The sequence below is a fragment of the Terrapene carolina genome, unplaced genomic scaffold, assembly GCF_002925995.2.
Source record: "Terrapene carolina triunguis isolate 2854851 unplaced genomic scaffold, T_m_triunguis-2.0 Scaffold138, whole genome shotgun sequence".
Classification (NCBI taxonomy): domain Eukaryota; kingdom Metazoa; phylum Chordata; order Testudines; family Emydidae; genus Terrapene; species Terrapene triunguis.
In genome coordinates, this window is record NW_020664489.1 from 6,176,206 (window position 1) to 6,201,831 (window position 25,626).

At 40.5% G+C, this 25,626-nt stretch overlaps 1 protein-coding gene across 4 annotated transcripts in view; it reads right to left on the bottom strand.

Moving 5' to 3' along the window:
• The window catches only part of PSPC1 (paraspeckle component 1), a 94,793-nt gene extending 70,346 nt beyond the window's left edge, over positions 1-24,447 (bottom strand). For 2 of the 4 annotated variants that reach the window (XR_003369870.2, XR_003369869.2), the window contains exons 1-6: positions 23,745-24,447; positions 18,507-18,808; positions 13,296-13,391; positions 12,051-12,247; positions 2,705-2,789; positions 1,138-1,246 (exon numbers count right to left, since the gene is read on the bottom strand). Coding sequence is in view for 1 of the 4 variants with exons in the window: in XM_026653400.2 (XP_026509185.1) it covers positions 1,138-1,246; positions 2,705-2,789; positions 12,051-12,247; positions 13,296-13,391; positions 18,507-18,808; positions 23,745-24,113 (1,158 nt within the window). In the remaining 3 variants the exon portion in view is untranslated. The remainder of the gene's footprint in view (positions 1-1,137; positions 1,247-2,704; positions 2,790-12,050; positions 12,248-13,295; positions 13,392-18,506; positions 18,809-23,744) is intronic. The other 2 variants (XR_003369872.2, XM_026653400.2) reach the window with 2 other exon arrangements.
• Positions 24,448-25,626: the final 1,179 nt, after the last annotated feature.

The window sequence follows — 25,626 nt, forward strand, 5'->3', positions numbered from 1 at the left end:
GAGAAGACTCCCAGAGGGAAAAAGATTGTGTGCAGAGCCCTGCTGGGGATGATAGTTTGGTTGCCTTTTCTTTTTCTTTTCACTTTATACTGGACTGGAGGGGGGGGCGGGAGAAAAACAGAAGGTAGGAAGTGACCCACAAAAGGTAACTTGGAAGGCACCTTTGTGGGCCACATACTATTGACTCTCCTAGGGCCCCTAGGTCGGAGCCCGGTGGAGTGGGCAGGCCCAGGCCCCCTACTATTGCCGCTACTACAGGAGGAATCCAAGCTATGTGCCCACCTCACTGCACCTCTAATTAAAAGAGGGCCTGAACTGTAAGACCTATCCACTGGGTGGTGACACTAGTGCGCTAACCACTAGGCCACCTAACCCAGTTCATGAAAACGGATATATGCCCTTTTTTTCTTTGCAAGTTATCTTTAGGCCTAATTTAGAAAATATTCTCCTTTTTCCACCCACAGTGATAGAATCAAGATGGGTTGTAATCTTAGGATTTGTCTACAGACAAACTTTTACCAATTTAGTTAAACCATGCAAGCCACTGTGTAAACACTCTTATTTCTGTTTAAAAGTGGCTTATTTTCCCTGACAGACTTAATCTAAAACAAAATAAACCACTCAAACTAAAGTAAGAGAGTTCACACAGGGGTTTGCACCACTTTAAACTTAAGTGATTTAAAATTAATGCCTTTAATAAAACCAGTGCAACTCTCGATGTAGACATGACCTTTGCCTATTATCTATATTTCCATTCATAAGGGAAACACTGTCATCTGACCTTGGAAAATAGTAGAAGTGTGTTTAAATTGTGGGATTATACAGGAGATAATACTTCCTGAACGTACAAAATATATGAATATCTAAAAACCTTCAGTTAGTTAAAATTCTGAATAACTGACTTGGAGGAATAAGAGCACTGTCAATATGTACCCTAGGCAAAATCATGGGGGATAAAATGAGACCATACTATTGATCACTGTGGTCTCTCTGCGACAGAAATAAGAGCATTCACAGGAAAGTAGTTCAAGTAGCCCGGAGAGGAAGACATTTCAATCTGGTCATTCTTGAAAATACAGGAAAAGAACCAAAGGTTCTTCTGCACTTCAGATTTTAATCAAATAGAATTCTACTTACATTGTCCAAGAAATTTGGCTTAAATCCTCCTTCCTGCTGTCGTCTCAGTTCTTCCTGTTCTCTCTGCCGTAGCATCTCTTCTTCACGACGTCGATGTTCTTCTTCATGTCTAAAAGTATTCATAAACTTGTGTAAATTATGTTCATGACCTCTTCATACAAGTGTTTCAATAGACTTTTAGGGCGAAACTGAATGAATTTCAAGTTAATTAAAAAAACTTCTTATAGCTTAAATCAGTGGTCCCCAACCTTTTTCGTCTGGCGCGGAGGACCGTGGCGGCGGACGAGCATCCGCCAAAATGCCGCCGACAAGCGGCAACGTCAATAGGCGTCGCCGCCAAAATGCCGCCGACAAGCAGCGTCATCCAGAGGTGTCGCTGCCGAAATGCCGCTGACTGGCGGCATTTCGGCGGCGACGCCTCTGGATGATGCTGCTTGTCGGTGGCATTTAGGCAGATGCTTGCACGCCGGCCAGTACGTGGGCGCACTTAGATGCCCCGGTGGGCACCATGGTGCCCGCGGGCACCACGTTGGGGACCCCTGGCTTAAATCATTATATAGCATCATAACATTTTACTACTAGTCCTCCACTCCACCTTTTGGGCTTTGACATTTCACTGAAGTATTTTGGCACACACCTGGTATATACCTAACAGCATTATAGGTGTGTTCTCTGCTTGCCATGGTTATGATAGTTTAAGCCTGGATAACTGAGAATTTTTTTAACAACATTAAAAACTACAATTTATCAATAACTCCTGCAATTTGTTTTTTGCATTCTGGTACATATTTCACTGCAGTAAATTATTTTGAAATGCAAAATTAAGCAATAGGAGCATCAGAAAACAGTTCTTCCAAAAGGCATTGGTAAACTCAATTCAAGTAACTAAGCCCCTTCTCCAATTTTATTGAATCTTAGTACATTAATAAAATATCATCCACGTTTGTAAAAATAGATCTTAAAAAAGAATGTTTATTTTAGTATTCAGAGACAGATGTGTCAGAGCACACAGATGCATATGAGAAAGTTATAACTGGGTAATTATTGCAGAAAAATCTCTATCATAAATTAAAGAGACTGCATCATTTTGTATCATAATTTTAATCTAACTGAAGAACAGTGCCCCAAAATGGGTCAAATTCAACTTCATATAGTCAAATGCACCTCCTACATAATCTTAAAAGAAACTGGCACAAGGAATGTAGAAAATAAATTAATATAATTCTATGCTATTTAGACTGAACGCAGCTGACCATAATAAATAATAAACCCACAGAATTATTAAACATACCACTTTCTAATTGGTGTAAGCCTTCTGTTTCATATTCTGTTTATTTTTAAGTATATCTGGATTGAAACATCATATATTTATATTCTTCTGCACCTGCACAGAAGCATTATTGTTGCATTCTTTAAAAAAAAAAAAAAAAAAACTGCTTGCACTAGATTTCATAATCAGTCCCTCTAAACTAGAATACCTACATTCATTCACTTAGACCTAGAATATCAGTTACATATTTAGAATGTTTAGCACATTGCTGGATTAATACCAAATAAAACAAAATACCTCAATTGTATTTGCTTGCGTTTCTGTAGCTCTTGATTTCTAAGTTCTTCCAAACGTCTCAGTTCTTCCTGGCGCCTCATGAGATCTGCAAAAAGTTAGATATTATATAAGACCCTTAATTATTATTTTTACTTCAGTGGTTGCAAGTGTTCCATTGTTAGTAGTGGAATGCACATAGCAAAATGTTCACTACCCAAGGTGGATAAAAATCAATTATTTTTAAAAAAGAATAAAAATCAGATTTTTTTTATTTAAATCGGAATTTTTTGAGAAAATGCTTTTTGAGGGAAAAAACCTATCTAAAGATAGTTTTAATTAAGATACATTATAGCTCAAAGATATTCTTATTATGGAATAGGGATTATAAATTCTAATTCTATAGTATGAGACAATATATTCATGTAATGTTTAAGAAGTTTTGTAAATGAGTTCCAATAGTTCATGGATTAGGGACCCAATCTTATGGAGTTCCAAGGGTTTCTGTATAGATTATTTAAGTTAATCTTTCTATCTACCCAATGGGACTCAGTGCTCAGTCTAGAAGATACCTTCAGAGATGCTTAGTTTTGCAGTTCTCAAACTGTGAATTTGTGTGTCCAGAGATCACGGGCTTGTTAACATCAAAAATGGTTTAAAATAAATAAATAAATACATAGAGGTGAGAAATAACAGACCTCAACCGTACTGTCCCTCTGCAAATTTGTGTACACAGAGTCAATCCCTCCCCTCTCTCTAAAAGTGCAAAATTTCAGAAAGTTCAATGAGTAGATTGTTGGGGGCGGAATAGAGCTGGACAAGGAGAAGTCTGGAGATAAATGTGAGAAGGGAGGGACAGGCAGTAGAAACAAAAGTGAAACTGTTTGAGCAGCATATTCCAGAAGTCTTGAGGTCTTTCTGAGTGCAGCCCTCACTGATTTGAGATCTACCATACCATTCTCTCACTAGAAAGGAAAACCTGTAATGGCAGCAGACCATAAGAGAGACCCAGTTTGGGAATAAAAAACGTTCTAGAAATATATGTTTGCTGATGATGTTTTAAAGAAAGTCACACCCGTGAAGTGGTGGAAGTCCCTTAAGCACTTGGATTCAGAGACTGTTGAAGTGATAATCTCACTTTTAACAGCAGTAGCTTCTTCTGCCAGTGTAGAAAGAACATTTTCTTCCTTTGGACTAATTCATTCCAAATTAAGAAATCATTTGGGACTTGAAAAAGCAGGAAAGCTTGTTTTTCTTTTCCAGATTATGAACAAACAGGAAAATGAAGGTGAAGACGACTGAGTTAGCTGCAGAAGTCAGTATTTTAAGTTTCTCATGTTGACCTGGCTGACATAGTGGATTTAATTTTTTTTTTTTAATATTTCATTTAACGATTTTAGTTAAAAACAACAAAAATAAACCTGATTTTAAAAAACTTGAATGTTTAACTAAATTCAAAAATTCATATGCTTGTTTTGTTAAAATATCATATGTTTGCTGTTGAAGAAAAAAATCCAGAATACATAACATCGTTGTTTTAATTAAATAAAACAATTTAAATGTCTGTCTGGTGATGTTCTCCTCCTAATACAGCATGTCAAGAAAATCCTCCAAATATTAATGATTAACCTGTTGAATTGGAGATAGTTCACCTCTCAATGACTTCATAAATATCTGCTTCAATTACCTTTGATAAATGAAATAACCAAACAATCATTCATTTTCTGATATAGCTGTAAAACTAATCTGAAAAGTTTTCAAAATAAATCACTTTAAAAATGTATAGTGTATACCTTCTAAAAATGAAACCTACATCTATCTCTGAATTGTGAAGAATATGTATTAAGGTTATAAAAACCAACAAGAATGCACTTTTATGTAGAAATCCATGATTAAATCAAGTCTTCCTGACTAGTGATTTAAATCAAATTGATTTAAATCAAATCCACCCTGTCAGCACTATTACAAAGTGATTTCATTTTTAAATTAGAAAATTACCATTCTATTACTTAATCTGAATGTGATTAAGGAATGAGCTACTAACTCATATCAAAATGGTCAATGCATTTAACTAATGTCATTTACCTTTACGGTCAAGAGCACGTAGGATACTGGACTAATGGACCATGGGTCTTACCCAATACAGCAATTCCTGTCTCCAGCAGTAGCCAGCATTAGATAGTTCAAAGGAACGTACAAGAACCCCCAAAACAGGCAGATGTAAAGTAATTGGCCCTCAATGAAGGACTCATCTTAATCCCGAACAGAGAATGATTTAAAACCTGAGGTTTTATCTCCCTTACTGTACTCTTTTAGTTCATCATCATGTTCCCCATTAACTACAACTCTGGATACTCTTGTTCATATAAATATCCAGTCCTTTCCTAATACAAAGAAGTTCTTGGACTCAACAACATCCTGTGGCAATGAGTTCCATGGTCTAATTACACAGTGTGTGAAAAATCATTCCCTTTTATCGGTTTTGAATTTGAAACTTTCAATTTCACTGAATGTCCCCTCCCTTGCCGCCTTCTTGTGCTATGAGAGAATATAAGCTCTCAATCTACTTTATCTATTCCATTCATTAGAGGAAATATGTTGAAAGTGTATAAATTAAACAATCTGTCTTTTCAATCCCTCCTCATGTGAGTTTTTCCATGCCCCTAATCATTCTCAATGCACTTCTCAGAACTCATTTTAATTCTGCAACATCCATTTGAGATGAGGAGACCAGTACCTTCATGCAGTATTTCAGATGAGGCCTGACCATGAATTTATATGATGACATTTTTCTCATATTTCCTATTCCTTTTCTTAATGTTCAAAGTGCAATAGATAATTTTTTTTTTTGTAAAGAGAGGTGCTTGATCAACTTTTTAAAAAACATCCCCATCAAGCACATCAGGAATCCAAAATTGAGCAAGAACCTGGTAAGATTGAGGTTCAAGTGGATATTCTTACTCCAGTATGAAAATGAAGGTCCAATAAACTGGAAAGTGGTAATAACATCAGACCTAGGACATTTGAAGACAAAGCTGCCAAAATCCATTTTGGGCTTGGCTCAGTTTCAGCTGATCTTCCAAACCAGCAGAATCAGACAGACTGTGTAGAAGAATTCCCAATTCCAGTTCAAGAAAAAAGGACTCCACAAAAAACCACTGGGGCTTGTTTGACCCAGAAGCAGAACGGGAGATAATGGATGTTAACCTTAGTGGTGAGGTGTGACAAACAGGGTCCATCCACCCCATCGGAAGAATGGGGGATCTGAACCCCAAAGACTAAGCAATCGAATTAAGAGCATCAAGTAAGGTCTTTTATGAAAGCTAGTGACATGCTGGTCATGAATATTGTGTGATTTATGTGTAGGTATTTGTACAAAGAGTTATATATGTGTGTTGGAAATATGTTCTTAAGATAAAATATCTTAGGAACATATTTCCTAAGATATTTTACCTTAAGAACATATCATACAAGAACTGGATGATCTTGAAAACTGGAGTAACGGAAATGGGATGAAATTTAATAGTGCAAAGTCATACACTTAGAGACTAACAACAAGAATTTTTTTTGCTATAAACTGGGGACTTATCAATTGAAAGCAACAAGGAGGAGAAAGACCTGAGTGTATTGGTTGATCACAGGATGACTATGAGCCGCCGATGTGGCTATGAAAAAGAATAATGCAATCCTAAAATGCATCAGGCAGGATATTTCCAGTAGAGATAGGGAAGTGTTAGTACCATTATACAAGGCACTGGTGAAAACTCATCTGGAATACTCTGTGCAGTTTTGGTCTCCCATGTTTCTATAAATACATCAAAAGTATAAATACCAGGGAGTAGGAGGAGTTATTTAAGTTAAGCATCAATGTTGACAAAAGAACAAATGGATATAAACTGGCCATCAACACATTCAGGCTTGAGATTAGATGAAGGTTTCTAACCATCAGAGGGAAGTTCTGGAACAGCCTTCCAAGACGAGCAGTGGGGGGCAAAAAACCTAACTGACTTCAAGACTGAGCTTTATATGTTTATGATGGGGATGGTATGACGAGACTGCCTACAATGGTATATATTAGAGGAAATATGTTGAAAGTGTATAAATTAAACAATCTGCCTTTTCAATCCCTCCTCATGTGAGTTTTTCCATGCCCCTAATCATTCTCAATGCACTTCTCAGAACTCATTTTAATTCTGCAACATTCATTTGAGATGAGGAGACCAGTACTTCATGCAGTATTTCAGATGAGGCCTGACCATGAATTTATATGACGACATATTTTTCTCATATTTACTATTCCTTTTCTTAATGTTCAAAGTGCAATAATTTTTTTTTTTAAAGAGAGGTGCTTGATCAACTTTTTAAAAAACATCCTCATCAAGCATAGCATATAGCCGATCTGCGACTTCTAGTAACAAATATCCCCAATGGCCAGTCATGGGACGCTAGATGGGAAGGGCTCTGAGTTACTTCTGAGTTACTACAGAGAATTCTTTCTGGGAATCTTGCCAAAATGCTCAGGATCCAACAGACTGCCATATTTGAGGTCAGGAAGGGATTTTCCCCCAGGTCAGACTGGCAGAGACCCTGGGTTGTTGGGTTTTTTTGCCCTACTCTGTCGCACGGGGCATAGGTCATTTGCAAGTTTAAACTAATATAAAGGGTGGATTCTCAGTAACTTAAATCATGATTTGTAGACTTCAGTAACTCACACAGAGGTTATGAGTCTTATTAAAGGAGTGGGTGGGTGGCCTGCAACATACAGGAGATCAGACTAAATGATCATTTTAAAGAATCCTTATTGAGGTTGCAGGAACAAACCATCCCGATGCGTAGAAAGAATAGTAAATATGGCAGGCGACCAGCTTGGCTTAACAGTGAAATTCTTGCTGATCTTAAACACAAAAAGGAAGCTTAAGAAGTGGAAGATTGGACAAATGACCAGGAAGGAGTATAAAAGTATTGCTCAGGCATGCAGGAGTGAAATCAGGAAGGCCAAATCACACTTGGAGTTGCAGCTAGCAAGAGACGTTAAGAGTAACAAGAAGGGTTTCTTCAGGTATGTTAGCAACAAGAAGAAAGTCAAGGAAAGTGTGGGCCCCTTACTGAATGAGGGAGGCAACCTAGTGACAGAGGATGTGGAAAAAGCTAATGTACTCAATGCTTTTTTTGCCTCTGTCTTCACAAACAAGGTCAGCTCCCAAACTACTGCACTGGGCAGCACAGCATGGGGAGGAGGTGACCAGCCCTCTGTGGAGAAAGAAGTGGTTCCGGACTATTTAGAAAAGCTGGGCAAGCATAAGTCCATGGGGCTGGATGCGCTGCATCCGAGGGTGTGAAAGGAGTTGGCAGATGTGATTGCAGAGCCATTGGCCATTATCTTTGAAAACTCATAGTGATTGGTGGAGGTCCCGGATGACTGGAAAAAGGCTAATGTAGTGCCCATCTTTAAAAAAGGGAAGGAGGAGGATCCGGGGAACTACAGGCCAGTCAGCCTCACCTCAGTCCCTGGAAAAATCATGGAGCAGGTCCTCAAGGAATCAATTCTGAAGCACTTAGAGGAGAGGAAAGTGATCAGGAACAGTCAGCATGGATTCACCAAGGGCAAGTCATGCCTGACTAACCTAACTGCCTTCTATGACGAGATAACTGGCTCTGTGGATGAGGGGAAAGCAGTGGACATGTTATTCCTTGACTTTAGCAAAGCTTTTGATATGGTTTCCCACAGTATTCTTGCCAGCAATTTAAAGTATGGGCTGGATGAATGGACTATAAGGTGGACAGAAAGCTGGCTAGATCGTCGGGCTCAACGGGTAGTGATCAATGGCTCCATGTCTAGTTGGCAGCCGGTATCAAGTGGAGTGCCCCCAAGGGTTGGTCCTGGGGCCAGTTTTGTTCAATATCTTCATTAATGATCTAGAGGATGGTGTGGACTGCACCCTCAGCAAGTTTGCAGATGACACTAAACTGGGAGGAGTGGTAGATACGCTGGAGGATAGGGATAGGATACAGAGGGACCTAGACAAATTAGAGGATTGGACCAAAAGAAATCTGATGAGGTTCAACAAGGACAAGTGCAGAGTCCTGCACTTAGGACGGAAGAATGCCATGCACTGCTACAGACTAGGGACCGAATGGCTAGGCAGCAGTTCTGCAGAAAAAGACCTAGGGGTTACAGTGGATGAGAAGCTGGATACGAGTCAACAGTATGCCCTTGTTGCCAAGAAGGCTAAAGGCATTTTGGGCTGTATAAGTAGGGGCATTGCCAGCAGATCGAGGGATGTGATCATTCTCCTCTATTCGACATCGGTGAGGTCTCATCTGGAGTACTATGTCCAGTTTTGGGCCCCACACTACAAGAAGGATGTGGAAAAATTGGAAAGAGTCCAGCGAAGGGCAACAAAAATTATTAGGGGGCTGGAGCACATGACTTATGAGGAGAGGCTGAGGGAACTGGGATTGTTTAGTCTGCAGAAGAGAAGAATATGAGGGGATTTGATAGCTGCTTTCAACTACCTGAAAGGGGGTTCCAAAGAGGATGGATCTAGACTGTTCTCAGTGGTAGCAGATGACAGAACAAGGAGTAGTGGTCTCAAGTTGCAGTGGGGGAGGTTTAGGATGGATATTAGGAAAAACCTTTTCACTAGGAGGGTGGTGAAGCACTGGAATGGGCTACCTAGGGAGGTGGTGGAATCTCCATCCTTAGAGGTTTTTAAGGCCAGGCTTGACAAAGCCCTGGCTGGGATGATTTAGTTGGGAATTGGTCCTGCTTTGAGCAGGGGGTTGGACTAGATGACCTCCTGAGGTCCCTTCTAACCCTGATATTCTATGATTCTATGATCATGGTGGTCCCTTCTGGCCTTAAAGTCAATGAGATATGTTGTGGAGAGAGGTGATAAACCAACCTGCCTTAGACAAAGGAATGTGGATTTGCCTGTTTGGGTCAAGCTTTGTAAGCCAGAGGACAATGAAAATACATTTACAGATAAGGTAAGCAAAGCAATTAAGCTAGCAAGTGGCACCCCACCGCCAGGAAGTCTTCTTGGCTCTTGAGATAGACACAATGGACTCTGGGTAATATAAGCAGAGCAAAAAAACACTTTAGTTATCCAGCACTTAGGGGAAAGCACCCTTTGAAACTGCAAATGTTGGATCCTCTTGCCTAAAAGGCAGAAAATGCTGCGAACTTGATGTGAGAAATCTGCTTAGGCAAAGATTGTAACTTGCTAACGTTAAGTTTTAGTCGCAAGACATTGCATTCTGTTTTGTTTGTAACTATACCTGTCTTTTATTCTTGCTAGTATCACTTAAATCTCTGTTCCTTGTTAATAAACTTTTTCTTAGTTTGTAAACTATCTCAGTGCTGTTATATTGAAGTAAGTGTGAGTCTTCAGAAAACCTAACAGGCTGATGTGTACACTATCTCTTCGGAGGCAGCAAACTTAATTTCTGTTAGTGGGATTGGACACTGCAAGGAGACTTCTCTGGGGAACTGGGGTTCACTGATTATCTTCAAGGAAAGATTTAGACTAGGAGAGCCTTATGGAGTTTGCTGGCAAGGCAGTCAATGCTAGTATGTCAGAGAGCTGACACACAACTTAACAGCAGCAAAGTTCTCACTTACTGAGGCAGTGGGGTAACACAGTGGCTTACACTTCTCAGTGTCCTAAGCAGAACATCACATAAGGAGACCTAGAGGGGACTATTTCCCATTGCATAACAGATAATGCCAGATTAAGGCCTAAGTGAGACATCTGCCATTGTATCAACTCTTACTTATAACAGCAGATAAAAATATTAAACAAAAATGTGATTTTAAGCTGCTGTGTCTCTTTAAAACACTCTTTAAAAGCAAACTTTTAAAAAATAACCAAATTGGAAGTTTTAGCTCCAAAGGAACTATTTATATAAAAAGTGACCTATTTAACAGTACCCACTTTTCAAAGCATTTGTCGGTAAAGCCACCTGGGAAATATCTTTAGTCTACCCCAGTCATGAAAGTCTTAGATGTGAAAAAAAATGGAATAACCAAATCTACAGAAAAATCACAAGAAACAAGAAAATCTTGTTCTTTGAAGAGGGGGGAAATTATATTGTCATGGCATGATTACCTGTTAAAACTAAACATGTGACAGAGGGGACATATTAGTTACCTAGGCTTAAGGTTTGAAATACCTACACGCTCTGAAACCTTGGAGGTTCAAATCCGTTAAGTGTTGACACAGACCTTCAGCCTATCCAGGTAAACAGAGAATAAAACTGCATGATGCTCAGTGTACTGGTCTTTTGGATAAGAACTTGAAAATCCAGCTATCTCCTCCCCAATGTGGATATCAGAAGATCCCACAACACTTTTTGTAGGGCTTACCCAGATGCACTTGGCCAGTTTCCCCTACTTCCACTTTTCAGAGTAGCAGCCGTGTTAGTCTGTATCCGCAAAAAGAACAGGAGTACTTGTGGCACCTTAGAGACTAACAGATTTATTAGAGCATAAGCTTTCGTGGGCTACAACCCACTTCTTCGGATGCATCTAATAAATGCTCTAATAAATCTGTTAGTCTCTAAGGTGCCACAAGTACTCCTACTTCCACTGTGGTGCATTGTGCTGGTGGCCTGCCACTATCCAACAGGTTTCAGTGTTGTACGTGTCTGGTTTGTTAAAAGCTTTTGGATCCTTTGTAATGAAAGACGCTATTGTATTATTTACTCAGAAGTCTGACAGTCCTTCCAACTGTGCAGAAAAAAATAAACTAAAAATCAAGAAGGTGAGGATGGAATACTCCTTGACTCATACATGCACTAGCCTCCTAAATTGGGCATCAAAGCAAAAGGCTTTCAGCTATTAAAACTATAAAATTATCTCCCTCAACACTCTTATTTGTATAAGAAATGGAAAACAAAAGAGCAATGCCAATCACACAATTTCTCTATACACAGTGTGCAAAATTAACTTATTTCAGCCCAGGATCACAATCAACATTAACAAACTCAAAAAACCTTCCTACTGAATTTGTGAAGCTACCCAGCCTCTCCACACACAGTATTTAGATGTAAGTGGAGTTAGAAAACAAGAATATGGCCATGGTCACCAGCAAAGCTCACTTTTTTTAATTTGTAGAAGTCTGTTTTATGTCTGATTATATTGTACTCTGAAAGTAAAAGATGAGTAGACTTGATTTTGGTTCAAATGAAAAACTGTTTCCCACCTCTAAGTATTTTCTTAAAAAGCCAATAAATATTTAGTCTAACAAAATCTCAAACATTTACATGTGTCATACACAATTGAGATTCATCACTCAATATGTTATGCAAAGGAACCTTTTTAGAGAAACAGGTTCTTTTTATAGTAGGCGGAGTATCTGATTTTTACCTTGCCTCATCAGCATTAACTGATGTTCATGTCTAGCTGCTTCCATTTCTGCCTCTAGTTTCTCTTTGGCTTCTCTAATATTCCTGTCAACCTGTTCTCGCTGCTGCTTTTCCATCTCATCAAGAGCCTTCCATCGGGAAGCATACTCAAATTCAAATGTTCCAGGTTGAGCAAAACGTGGAGGCTGCTCTCTTTCCCTAATAAAAATGTACACAGTTAAAATGTACAGAAATATGTATTTATAACCAGCTACAGTAGCAAAATATATTCCTAATCAAACATTCAGGTTCAATTTCTAACTTTAAATCAAGTAGACAATTTCTGTAATTATAAAATATTAGCTCATTTTCAGAACTCAGTCCCAAAACTTTATGGTAGGACTCTGCAGTAAGATTACTCTGCATGACCAGAGAAATAGTCCAAATCAAGCCCCCTTTAAATTGATTCCTTTTTAAGGAAGACTTGTTTTGCATTATATTGAAAATTTCTGATGCTTTAGCAGAAGACTATGCAACTAAACTAATAATTATTAGGCTGCTAAGAAAGTGACTTATAAACATGATTTTTTTAATACCAATGTTTGAAAAAGTGTCAAGGCTTGCTGTATTAAAATATTACTCAAAGACTTCAAAAACTAAAGCCCATCAAAATTTTAGTTCACAGTATCCTTTTCGAATGCTTGTGCTATTGTAATAATTCATTAAAGAGCAATGAACCAAAATATTATCTCATACATTATTTTAAAAATAAATCGTTCTATTTTTGCTTGTCATCTGAGTAAGCATTTTGGCTCCAGCAATCAGGATTTCTTGGGGACAGTCTCAAATTTCAACACTAAAAGTTCTAAATTAAAAGAACTTTGGTTTCTCCTGACACTCAAGACTCTCAGTTTACTTTATTGCACCGATCACTGCAGTATTTGAAGCCCTGATCCTGCAGGGACTTATATACAGAGTCAATGGGACTGCTCAGAGTAAAAATAAACATGTGCACAAATCTTTTCAGGATCAGGGACTGAGTGCCTATTATCTGAGTTTGCACTTCGTAATCAGGAAAGCCTAACATCTAATCTTAGAAAGTTTAACAATTGTATGTATATTTAAAAATAAAAACAAAAAATCTGCTTATTATACAAACAGCACTCTCCCATCCTCACTCCACACATCAAGATAAAATTTAATAAACTTTTGTTCACCAAGCTAACCTAATAATGTTTAATGAAATCTGAATCTAAATCCAACTTACTTATGATACTGTTGCGTTTTTTGCATTAATTTCTCTGGTAGCCCATCTTCATCATCAAATTGTTCCATAGGTTCTACAACAACAGGTCGAGGTGTTCTGAAAGAAATATTGAAGGTTGTGTGTATTAATATTTTTGTTCATTAATTAAACCAAGGAAATCTACATTGAAACAAGTTACATTTTGTAATATTGTTGGAAAACGTTCTAAAAAATGACTTCTTAGGGTCTGTTAGCTACAACTCCTTCATGTTTAATGAAATTTTTAAAAAAACATTGTCTGAGGGAATACAATAAATTTGTCTTACACGTAAGCCAACTATTTTATCTAGAAAACACTACTGGCCTTCTCCTGATGGAAAAATAAATTGAGCAATTTAAAGAATGTATAAAAAACTAAAAATAACTGTTTACAGGCGACTTTAAACTCTTTAGTGCAGGAACCATGTTTTTATTATGCATTTGTACAAATGTAGCAAAATGGGTCTGGGTCCACAAGAGGGGCTCCTAGAAGCTATCACAATACAAATAAACAGCAGCAGCTTTGTTCAAAATTACAAGAAATACAGAGATGCTTTTGAAAGTTACCTGTACAATTAAAAATAGAATTGATAAGTACAGTGGAGTTGCATCATACGCGCATTTAACTTACGCGAATTCAACTATACGCGCGCAATGAGTGTATGCCCCGGAGTGAGATGGGAGACGTGAATCTGCTGTTCCCTCAGTTGGTCTCAGTTCCTGCGTGCCTCTCATAATGTGAGCATCTCGCCGCGTTGAGTGTGATTCTAATGTTTAAAGATACGTATTTTCCGTACAACATGGCCCCTAAACGCAAGCCAGCTACTTCATCTGGTGCTCAACCGAAGAAACAGTGATCTGTTCCAACGCTGGAGGAAAAACTGGCTGTGTTGGACTTATTGAGAGATGGTATGTCGGTCTCCAACGAATCTAGCATCCGTGCCATCAAGATTCGAGAGAGAAATTCGTCAAGCCGTGGCATCAAGTGCTCCAATAACTGCTACGGTGACGAGCCAGGTGCGTGATAAGACTTTAGTGAAGACTGAAAAGGCATTAAACTTATGGCTGGAAGACATGAACCATAAACATGTGCCTATCGATGACAACACATTGCGAGAAAAGGCTTTTAGCTTCTACACGCTGTTCAAACCTCCTGCCGAAGAGGGACAGCCTTCTGATGAGAAGGAATTCAAAGCCAGCCAAGTTTGGCTTAACAGTTTTAGGAACCGCTTCAACCTCAAAAACGTGCAGACTACTGGTGAAGCTGCATCTGCCGATGAAGAGGCAGCAAAAGCCTACCCCAAACAATTAAAGAAAGTCATAGAAGAAAAGGGCTATCTTCTGGAACAAGTTTTTAATGCTGACGAGACTGGGCTCTTATGGAACAAAATGCCCAACCGCACTTACATTTCGAAATCAGAAAGACAAGCTCCTGGCTTCAAAGCAGCTAAAGACCGTGTGACTGTGTTGTTTTGTAGCAATGCGGCTGGGCATTTAATAAAGCCGAGCTTGCTCTACAGGGCTGCAAATCCCCGTGCCCTAAAAGGCAAGAACAAAAATCTCCTGCCTGTGTTCTGGCAATCAAAAAGGCTTGGATATTATTTCTGGATTGGTTCCACAAGTGTTTCATTCCGGAGGACAAGTGGTACCTCGAAGAGAAAGGACTTGACTTTAAAGTGCTGCTGATCGTAGAGCATGCTCCTGGCCACCGAGGCACTCCGGTTTGCGCATAATGACATTAAAGTTGTCTTTCTCCCCCCCAATACCACCTCCATCCTCCAACCTCTCGACCAAGGCGTGATTCGCTGTTTCAAGGCCACGTACACGAGGCTTACATTCTCACGGATACGTAACGCTATGGATGCTGATCCCAATCTTAATGTGATGGAGCGTTGGAAGTCCTTCAACATTGCCGATTGCATCACTTATATTAAACGGGCAATGGATGCAATCAAGCCTGAAACAGTCAACGCATGTTGGTGAAACCTATGGAAAGAATATGTGAATGATTTTAAAGGGTTTCCCGACCATTGACAAAGAAGTGAAACGCATTGTTCAGGGGGCCAGGCAAGTGGGTGGTGCTGGCTTCATCGACATCCTCGAGGAAGAAATTGAAGAATTAATTGAGAACTAAAGAGAAACATTAACTAACGAAGACTTAGAGGAACTGATAAAATCGTCTACAGAAGACAAAGATGATGACGATGAATAGGAAGAGCCAGCAAGTTGGAATCTTCATAAATTTGCTGAAGTGTTCGAAGCAGCGAAACACTTGAATGATTTAATTTCTGAATACGATCCCTCTATGGAACGAAGCCTCAAAATCACACGTAGTATCACAGACGATTTGAGACAGTATCAAGAAATGTTTGAGCAGCTCAAGAGACAACAGCAACAGTTGCCGATCACCATGTTTTTCAAGAAAAAACAACCAGCAGCAGATGAGCCTGGCCCATTGTCTCCTGGATTGACATCAAGCCCTGACAACCCCCCCAATAGTGTCATTGTCGTTGTAGACTAGCAAGAATATCCAGAATGAATGGTGGTTTACTGTTTTCCTTTTTTATTCTTTCATTCTTCCATCTCTCTCTCATGTAATTAAAAATACAGTACTGTAAAATTATATTTTGCATATGTACTCTTTATTATATACTGTGCATTACTGTATACATTATACATATTACTGTACAGGGTTATATACTGTACACAAAACCATGTACACTGTACTTTATGGGCTATTTAAGGGATTTTCAAGGGCAATTTTGACTATACGCGATTTTCGCCTTACGCGCTGACTTTAGAACCCACGTAAGATGCGACTCCACTGTAGACATCAGAGTTCCCATTACAATTAGAAAATAATTTCAGCATAACTGACTTTTTAAATGTCCTGTTCCGTAAAGTGCCATATTCTTAGAAATCAACATCTTCCCTTCATGAGCTATACCTCAATAGAATGCACACCAGAGTATCAAACACAAACAAGCAACGAATTATAGAGACTTGCTTTTGTGGGAAAGCCAATTCCATTCAGGGCCGCCCGGTGGGGGCAAGTGGGGCAATTTGCCCCAGGCCCTGCAGGGGCCCCCACAAGAATATAGTATTGCAACTTTATTTTTATGGAAGGGGCCCCCGAAATTGCTTTGCCCCAGGACCCCTGAATCCTCTGGGCAGCCCTGATTCCATTACTTTCCCAACATCGTCAGTTCTATACTTTTTAATATTGTTATTTTACATACAGTAGAGAGGCTTCAAATAATGAAAAACTTACAGGACTGCACAATACTATTCAAAGTGATATGATGGTATAGCCATTACAACATAGCATACGCTCATGTTCAACTTATGAAGAGAATCAAATGTTAATGGAAGAAAGAACTCAATTAATTAAAAAAGAATAAATTAAACCATGAGTACCTGATTCTGTCACCCTTACTCAAATTGAGTAGTACCTTGCTTCATGAAAATATGACTATTTTCAATGGAAATAGTCGCAGAGCAAGATATCAACACAAGGATGGCAGAATCTGGCCCTCAATGGTCTGAAAAGCTCCCTCGATCCCTGATTATTAAGGGCATTCAACATATAATACAAGAGTTTTTCAATACAATTGCATAAACCAATCAGGATGGGTAAAAAATGTGAAAAATCTCATCCCATTATGTAGATCTTCACAAAACCCCAAAAGCTACATACAGTGTAACAAATTGTTTCATTGTATGATAGTTTTCTGGAATACTAAAACTGGTAATGTAAAGTTCTGGTGGCCACACTATTCTTTCCATGGCGCTTCTTCTTTCCTTATCCTACATCTTTGGCCTGGTCTATACTAACCCCCCAAGTCGAAGTAAGGTACGCAACTTCAGCTACGTGAATAACGTAGCTGAAGTCGACATACCTTACTTCGAACTTACCGCAGTTCAGACGCGGTCCACACGCGGCAGGCAGGGTCCCCCGTCGATTCCGCGGTACTCCTCTCGTTGAGCTGGAGTACCGCAGTCGACGGCGAGCACTTCCTGGTTCGATTTATCGCGTCCAGACCAGACGTGATAAATCGAACCCGGAAGTTCGATTTCCAGCCGCCAAACTAGCGGCTAAGTATAGACCAGCCCTTTGTAGCACAGCAGTTTGCACAAAAGTATATTAACAAAACAGTTGCATAATGATTCCATTATCAGTTACATCTTGTAATGAGTGCCATATGTAATGTGCCTGCAACACAATGTAGCAGCCACAACGGGGACCTACTAAATATGCCTGTAATTTAGTCCATTAGGGAATATTTCAGATTTTTAATTCAGGCCAAAATCATGTGTTTTTATTCACTCAAACACTATGACATTCACCCAAATGAGAAAAGTTACAGATAATTGCACAATACATTTTTCCTAAGCAGTTGCAATTTCAACCATAATCAGCAAAGCAGCATGAAACTGCTGCTAGCAAATGCATGTAGGCGAGCAGTCACAACAACACTGATAGTCCTCTGCCATTATGGCAAAGTGTGAAAAGGCGGAATTACAAAAGTATGAAGGAAGAGATTAAAAAAAGGTGATAAGGTGCTATCAATAATAGCAAGACCTGAAAAATTTACCTGCCCACAGTTAGTAGGAAGCAATACAGTTGCAAACAACCTTCAAAATATGAACAGATGCAGGGTCATGTTCCTCCTAAGTCCTAAGTCTGCAAATAGAAAACTTCAATGCTTCTGCTTATGGTTTTGCCAAGATACCGCAAAGTAAACACCAACTAGAGTCTTGTCAGTTTTCACTACTGTTATTGGAAACTTCATGGTCAGGAGTGAAACCAAAAAGAATCTAATTACCTTTGGAGAATTCTGAACAGCTATGGAGAAAGTAAAAGTTACTGGCAAATAATTAAAGAATCTACAAAGAAAATAATACCACCTACCCATGAAAATACTGTATTTACATATAATCAAATAAATCTTATGGCTCTAGATATAATTCATAACTAGCTTGTTTTCAGAGAAAAATTCTTGAGCAAAGTAAGATGCTTGGTGTGAATACTCAAAATGACCTTCCAGCTGACATCTATTTCACAACAAATCTGGTGTCCCAGTTCTGAGAAAATAATAAAAGGTATGGCCATGCTTGTGGTTGCAGTTTTCTATACATTATAAAAACACTCACCCACGAATTTGACCAGAAAAAAAAAACCCGTTAACTTACGTTGTTAGTAAGAATGCCCCATCACTGCATCTCTCTAGAGCCTTCCTTGCCGGAGGTTTTGCTGCAAACTCTACAAAACCTTTTCCTGTAGCTCTGCCACGGTCATCTACAACAACAACAGCCCTCTCCACTGGCCCAAATTGAGAAAAAGCTTGTTCCAGAAGCTCATTGGAAACCACAGGTGAAAGATTCTTGACTGTTAAGGCAGCTCCATGTGTAGCAAATCGAATACGAAGTGGTCTACTCTTCAAAATAGTACCATCAAGTTCTGTCTTTGCTATTTCAGCCAGTGTTCTAGATTCCTTTCCAAGAGGGGGAAAAAAAAAAAACATTTTATATGCATCCATTCTATACTTTCCTCAAGGATACTGAGTCAATTTATTAGTTTTCAGCTATTTTACCATTACTTAAACATTTTTTTTAAATTATGAGCATATTAAAATTAGGGGGGGGATTGGTCAACATTCAAAGTATCCTCTTCCCAAAGCAAGAATATTTCAGATTCCATTTGTTCAATGATTTCAGCAATCTGCATTTGTTTTTCCATAAAATTCATTCTAATAATATGTCATAAGAACATAAGAATGGCCGTACTGGGTCAGACCAAAGGTCCATATAGCCCAGTATCCTGTCTACCGACAGTGGCCAATGCCAGGTGCCCCAGAGCTAGTGAATCCAACAGGCAATGATCAAGTGATCTCTCTCCTGCCATCCATCTCCACCCTCTGACAAACAGAGGCTAGGGACACCATTCCTTACCCATCCTGGCTAATACCCATCAACGGACCCAACCTCCATGAATCCATCCAGTTCTCTTTTAAACGCTGTTATAGTCCTAGACTTCACAACTTCCTCAGGCAAGGAGTTCCACAAATTGACTGTGCACTGTGTGAAGAAGAACTTCCTTTTATTTGTTTTAAACCTGCTGCCCATTAATTTCATTTGGTGGCCCCTAGTTCTTGTATTATGGGAACAAGTAAATAACTTTTCCTTATTTACTTTCTCTACATCACTCATGATTTTATATACCTCTATCATATCCCCCCCTTAGTCTTCAGCTTGGAAAAGAGGAAAGTCCTAGCCTCTTTAATCTCTCCTCATATGGGACCAGTTCCAAACCCCTAATCATTTTAGTTGCCCTTCTCTGAACCTTTTCTAGTGCCAGTATATCTTTTTTGAGATGAGGAGACCACATCTGTACGCAGTATTCAAGATGTGGGTGTACCATGGATTTATACAAGGGCAATAAGATACTTTCCATCTTATTTTCTATCCCCTTTTTAATGATTCCTAACATCCTGTTAGCTTTTTTGACCGCCGCTGCACATTGCGTGGACGTCTTCAGAGAACTATCCACGATGACTCCAGGATCTTTTTCCTGATTCATTGTAGCTAAATTAGCCCCCATCATATTGTATATATAGTTGGGGCTATTTTTTCCAATGTGCATTACTTTACATTTATCCACATTAAATTTCATTTGCCATTTTGTTGCCCAATCACTTAGTTTTGTGAGATCTTTTTGAAGTTCTTCACAGTTTGCTTTGGTCTTAACTATCTTGAGCACTTTAGTATCATCGGCAAAGTTTGCCACCTCACTTTTTACCCCTTTCTCCAGATCATTTATGAATAAGTTGAATAGGACTGGTCCTAGGACTGACCCTTCGGGGACACCACTTGTTACCCCTCTCCATTCTGAGAATTTACCATTAATTCCTACCCTTTGTTTCCTGTCTTTTAACCAGTTCTCAAACCATGAAAGGACCCTTCCCTCTTACCCCATAACAACTTAATTTACATAAGAGCCTTTGGTGAGGGACCTTGTCAAAGGCTTTCTGGAAATTAACTATTCCCCTTGTCCACATGTTTGTTGACCCCTTCAAAGAACTCTAATAGATTAGTAAGACACGATTTCCCTTTACAGAAACCATGTTGACTTTTGCCCAACAATTTATGTTCTTCTATGTGTCTGACAATTTTATTCTTTACTATTGTTTCAACTAATTTGCCCGGTACTGACGTTAGACTTACCGGTCTGCAATTGCTGGGATCAACTCTAGAATCCTTTTTAAATACACCTCTACCCCGATATAACGCTGTCCTTGGGAGCCAAAAAAGCTTACCGCGTTATAGGTGAAACCGCGTTATATCGAACTTGCTTTGATCCGCCGAAGCGCGCAGGCCCCCCCCCCCCCCGAGCGCTGCTTTACCGCGTTATATCCGAATTCGTGTTATATTGGGTCGAGTTATATCAGGGTAGAGGTGTATTGGCGTTACATTAGCTATCTTCCAGTCACTGGGTACAGAAGCCGATTTAAAAGACAAGTTACAAACCATAGTTAATAGTTCCGCAACTTCACATTTGAGTTCTTTCAGAACTCTTGGGTGAATGCCATCTGGTCCCGATGACTTAGAATAGAACATCAGGGATGGAAGGGGCCTCAGGAGGTCATCTAGTCCAACGCCCTGCTCAAAGCAGGACCAATCCCCACAGCTTTTTACCCCAGTTCCCTAAGTGGCCCCCTCAAGGACTGAACTCACAACCCTGGGTTTAGCAGGACAATGCTCAAACCACTTGTTACTGTTAAGTTTATCAATTAATTCTAAAATCTCCTCAAGCTGTGACAATTCCTCCGATGTCGTACTTTAAATTCATGAGTTTTGCTTGCACGTGTTAGAGGATGATTCCCCTAACACATTCCTACTGCAGAAAAGTATGCAACTCTTTATATGACAGTCAAAGTGAATTCAGAACTTTCACACAACTTTTTTTCCATAGGGATATATATATTATTTTCATTTCTGCATCTGTGATGGGGTGGGGTGGGGGGGGAGTTTCCCTCATTCACTCTTTGACAGAAATTTTTAAATTTATAGGGAATTTTTTTTGTTACCATTCTTTTTATCCACTATCACTTTTGATTGAACTGACAGCTGAAATAAAGTAAAATACAAGCTACATCCTTGTACAAAAAGAGTTTTGTTTTCTCTAGGGATTTTCATTATGCCTGTTGTATTTATTACCCTTCACTTGTTTTTGTGTCTTTTGGATCTATCTAACCCAAGTGTCGGTCTTCCCTGATGTTGCCCTCCCATTCTTATCCTGGAGTTTTTCCTTTAACTTCTTTCACCTATACCCCAAGTTATTGTACTAAAGGAATCATTCCTCAAACCAAGGAAAGTGGGATACAGCTTTCTCCACAACCTCTGCAAAATTGTTCAGTTGGCCAAAAAGGCTGCAAAAAAGTGACATGAGATGCTCCATTTCTTAATCCTCTCAGCTACTACTAGCAAAGGGACTGTATTCTTTCCCAGTTATATAGTCAAGAAAAAAAGCCAATGTATAGCAACATTTTTAAAAAATACAAGTGTTTAGACATTAGAAAAATCAATGGCAAAGTTACAATTTAAAACAAATCTAAAATACTGTAAATTATGGAAACTGACAATTTAAGTACCCCAAAAAAATCTTAACTCTGCCTTTCTATGCCCACCACCCTGTGCATTCTCTATTTACAGCCGATTTGGCTATGAAAAGCATCTCAGCATAGCAAGCAGACTAACATGTTAAAACCTATGTCCAATAACCTAGTTTTGACTGCCTCAATTTTTTCATGAGATACCAGAAACCAGATCCTCAGAAATGATGAGCACATATCATCCAAAAACCAGGCAGGCCCCTTTAAGGTTTCTTAAAGTGGAGACCATTAAGTGGGGCATGCAAAAACACTGGTACACCTCTACCCGGATATAACGCTGTCCTTGGGAGCCAAAAAAATCTTACCGCGTTATAGGTGAAACCACATTATATCAAACTTGCTTTGATCCGCCGGAGTGCGCAGCCCCCTCCAAGTGCAGCTTTACTGCGTTATATCCGAATTCATGTTATATTGGGCCGCGTTATATCAGGGTAGAGGTGTACTAGCAACTTTTGAAAATGTAGGCCCTTCTTTTCAAAAGGATCTCAAGGAAACAGCAATTGTATCTAACAACAATATATTTCACTAAAGTGCAAATGGTATAACTCCGTATACCTCAGTATACCTCTGAAATTGATGTTCATGCTTTCATGAATGGAAGCCTACAGCAAATAATCCTACCGGGCTCAGACTGTGCATATTTGGCTTTCAAAGAACTAAAGTACAAAAGGAGGGGAGAAGTATCCAGAGTCTCCTCCTTAGAGTATAATAAAACGTTAATTCATGCTACATCATAAACAGGAAAAATCCAATTAGTCACACAAAGAAACTTCTGGAAATAATGCAGTGCCAGGATGGGCCAACCATCTCAACCCAACTAAACATGCTTTCTTACTCAAAGCAGCATTTTCCATTTTCTACTATTGAAAATTAAAAGGTCAGTATCAGGTTATCTGTGTAGAACATGGGTAGGCAACCTATGGCACGTGTGCCGAAGGCGGCACGCGAGCCCATTTTCAGTGGCACTCACACTGTCCGTGTCCGGGCCACCGGTCCGGGGGGGGGGCTCTGCATTTTTAATTTAATTTTAAATGAAGCTTCTTAAACATTTTAAAAACCTTATTTACTTTACATACAATAGTTTAGTTATATATTATAGACTTATAGAAAGAGACCTTCTAAAAACGTTAAAAGGTATTACTGGCACACGAAACCTTAAATTAGAGTGAATAAATGAAGACTCGGCACACCACTTCTGAAAGGTTGCCAACCCCTGGTGTAGAAGAAGTGGGACTGTTGGGTGGGACATGAAGGCAGCTGGACATGCAGGTGGACAGGCACCAGTGTGCACTACTGGGGCTAGAAATGGAGGCGATAAGGCAGATGGCAATCAGTGTATGGAAGCAGAACCATGACAAGGTATGGAAGAAAGAACTGTACCAGGCGGAGGAGCAGAAGAAGAGAAGCAATAAGGCTGGTGGCAGTGACACTAGCAATGAGCGTACTGACAAGGGAAGGGAGACGAGGCTGCAGAGAAACATCTGTCCCACTCCGCCCCCAACACGCACACAGAGGCCGGGGGGAGGGGGGGGGAACGACACAAGCACTGTCCCTCTCCCCCCCCCCACCGTGTCAGGGGGGTGTAATTTAGGCGACTGTAGGGGCCAGGTCCGTCCCAGTCCCACCCACCCACAATGCCTGTGCGGGATGCAAACACCGAGACGAGACCTGTCCCACTGCCCCCCACACAGTGCCTGTACCGGAGCCGGGAGGCCTGTCCGACTCCCTCGCAGTCACGTACGGGGGACGAGGTCCTTACCAGGCGGATGAAGCCGAAGCCGCGGTCGCGGTTGATGAAGACCTCGCTGGGCTCCCCGTAGCGCTCGAAGAGGCGCTTGAAGTCCTCCTCGGTGATGTCGGTGGGCAGGTTCCCCACGAAGAGACGGCAGCGCTGCGTGTAGCTCTTTTCGCCGGGCTTGAGGAAGCTCTTGATGTCGATGGTGAACCCGACCTCCTGCTCCTCGTCGCCAGCCTCTTTGACCTGCGCCAGCGCCATGGCCCCTACCTCGTTGTCCGCCTCCAGGCCCCGCATCCCCTTCAGGCCGCCGCCCCCCACCATGCCGAGCGGGGCCGCCGGGGAGCTGTTTTCGATCCGCACTTGTTTCAAGTTCCGGCTGTTCGCTGCCATGCTTCGTCTTCCCTCGGTCTCTCTCGCGCTCTCAGGGGGTCACGGAGCCGCACTTAGCCGCCGCAGCTACCGACCGGACCACCAGCGAGCGAATTCAAAATGGCGGCGGCGCCAACCCCAACGAGTTAACGTCTCTAAGGAAAGCCCCGCCCTCCAGCTGCCCAGCCGTTGCGCCTGCGCAGTGACTCCCACCGGCGGGAGGAAGGGGGCGTGGGGATCGTACGAGCCGAGCGTGTGGAAGCTGGGACTAGTCGGGGACTGTGTGGGCTGGAGCGCGCGCCGTGGCGTACTCCAATGGGGTGGGGGCAGGTTTGCTTGTGTCCCCGAATGCCCCGTTCGCTGTGCTGGGACGTTCATCCCATGGCGCTTTTCAGAAGAGCAGGGGGCGCAGGGGGTTGCCCTTTTAAATCCTGCCGCACCCTTCTTGGCAGCCACCCTCTAGCGAAACGGCTGTGGTTTAGTGGATCTCTACAGCGAGTGAAGCAGTTTTAGGTCCTTCATCGTAAAGCTACGTTATATCTAAAGGCCTGAAAAAGTCTGGGGTTTCATTATAGTAGTCACTGCCCTAAAGTGCTTACTCGCTTAGACCCTAATCCTGCAAACACACGTGCAGAACATTACTAGCAGTACCCCCCTAATTTGCATGTGTATATTTGGAGGATCAGGCCCTTGAAATAAACAAGATTCAAAACAAACAAGCGGGGAAGGGAGAGAGGGGATGCATGACTGCTACTTAAGCATGTTTTCATACACGCAGTTTATTTGTTCTTAATTTTGAGACAAGGTTCTGCTGCACTAGATAGAGATCTGTGCTGTATTCCCAATTTGTATAACCTGTCACTTTGTGATCAGTAATAAGGATTGTGAAAGGCACAGAATTAACAACACCGGTTAGTAAAACAGGTGACTCTAGATTAGAATCTGTGGGTGCCTAGGGCTAGGCCTTAGTACATTATATATTCTCCTGGACCTAGACCAAAATGTATAGGGATAGGGAAAAGCTGCAGCAGGTTGAAGAGGATAATGACCGTCATGCATTTTTGTCTGTCCCATCTGAAGGTTCGGCTCTGAGTGGAAAATGCTGAAGTACCAGGGAGCTGCATGTGCCATGCTAATGGCATGTTATGGGATTTTGGTGTATTTCTAAAAATAGCATGTGCTGTGTCAGACAAAGACAGGCAGTGGCAATTGTCAAAACCTTTAACTTGGAAAAATCTGAATGGATTTGCATGAGGCCAATAAAGAGCCCTTCCCAGAACTATCTCCCTGCCAAAGTTCAAAGTAAAACTGCAAATAATGAAGGTGTTAGAACTCTTTTTAAAAAGTTGCAATAATTTTTCATTGTAGACAATGTTATGGGTCACTTCAAATGAAACCTCAGCTATTCAGAGAGGATTACAAGAGAATATCATTACAGTGCCATCTGGTGACTAAATCCAGGATTGTCTCAAGAATTTTAATCAAATCAGGTGGAAAGAAAAAATGGGAAACCTACAATAAATTGTCTATCCTT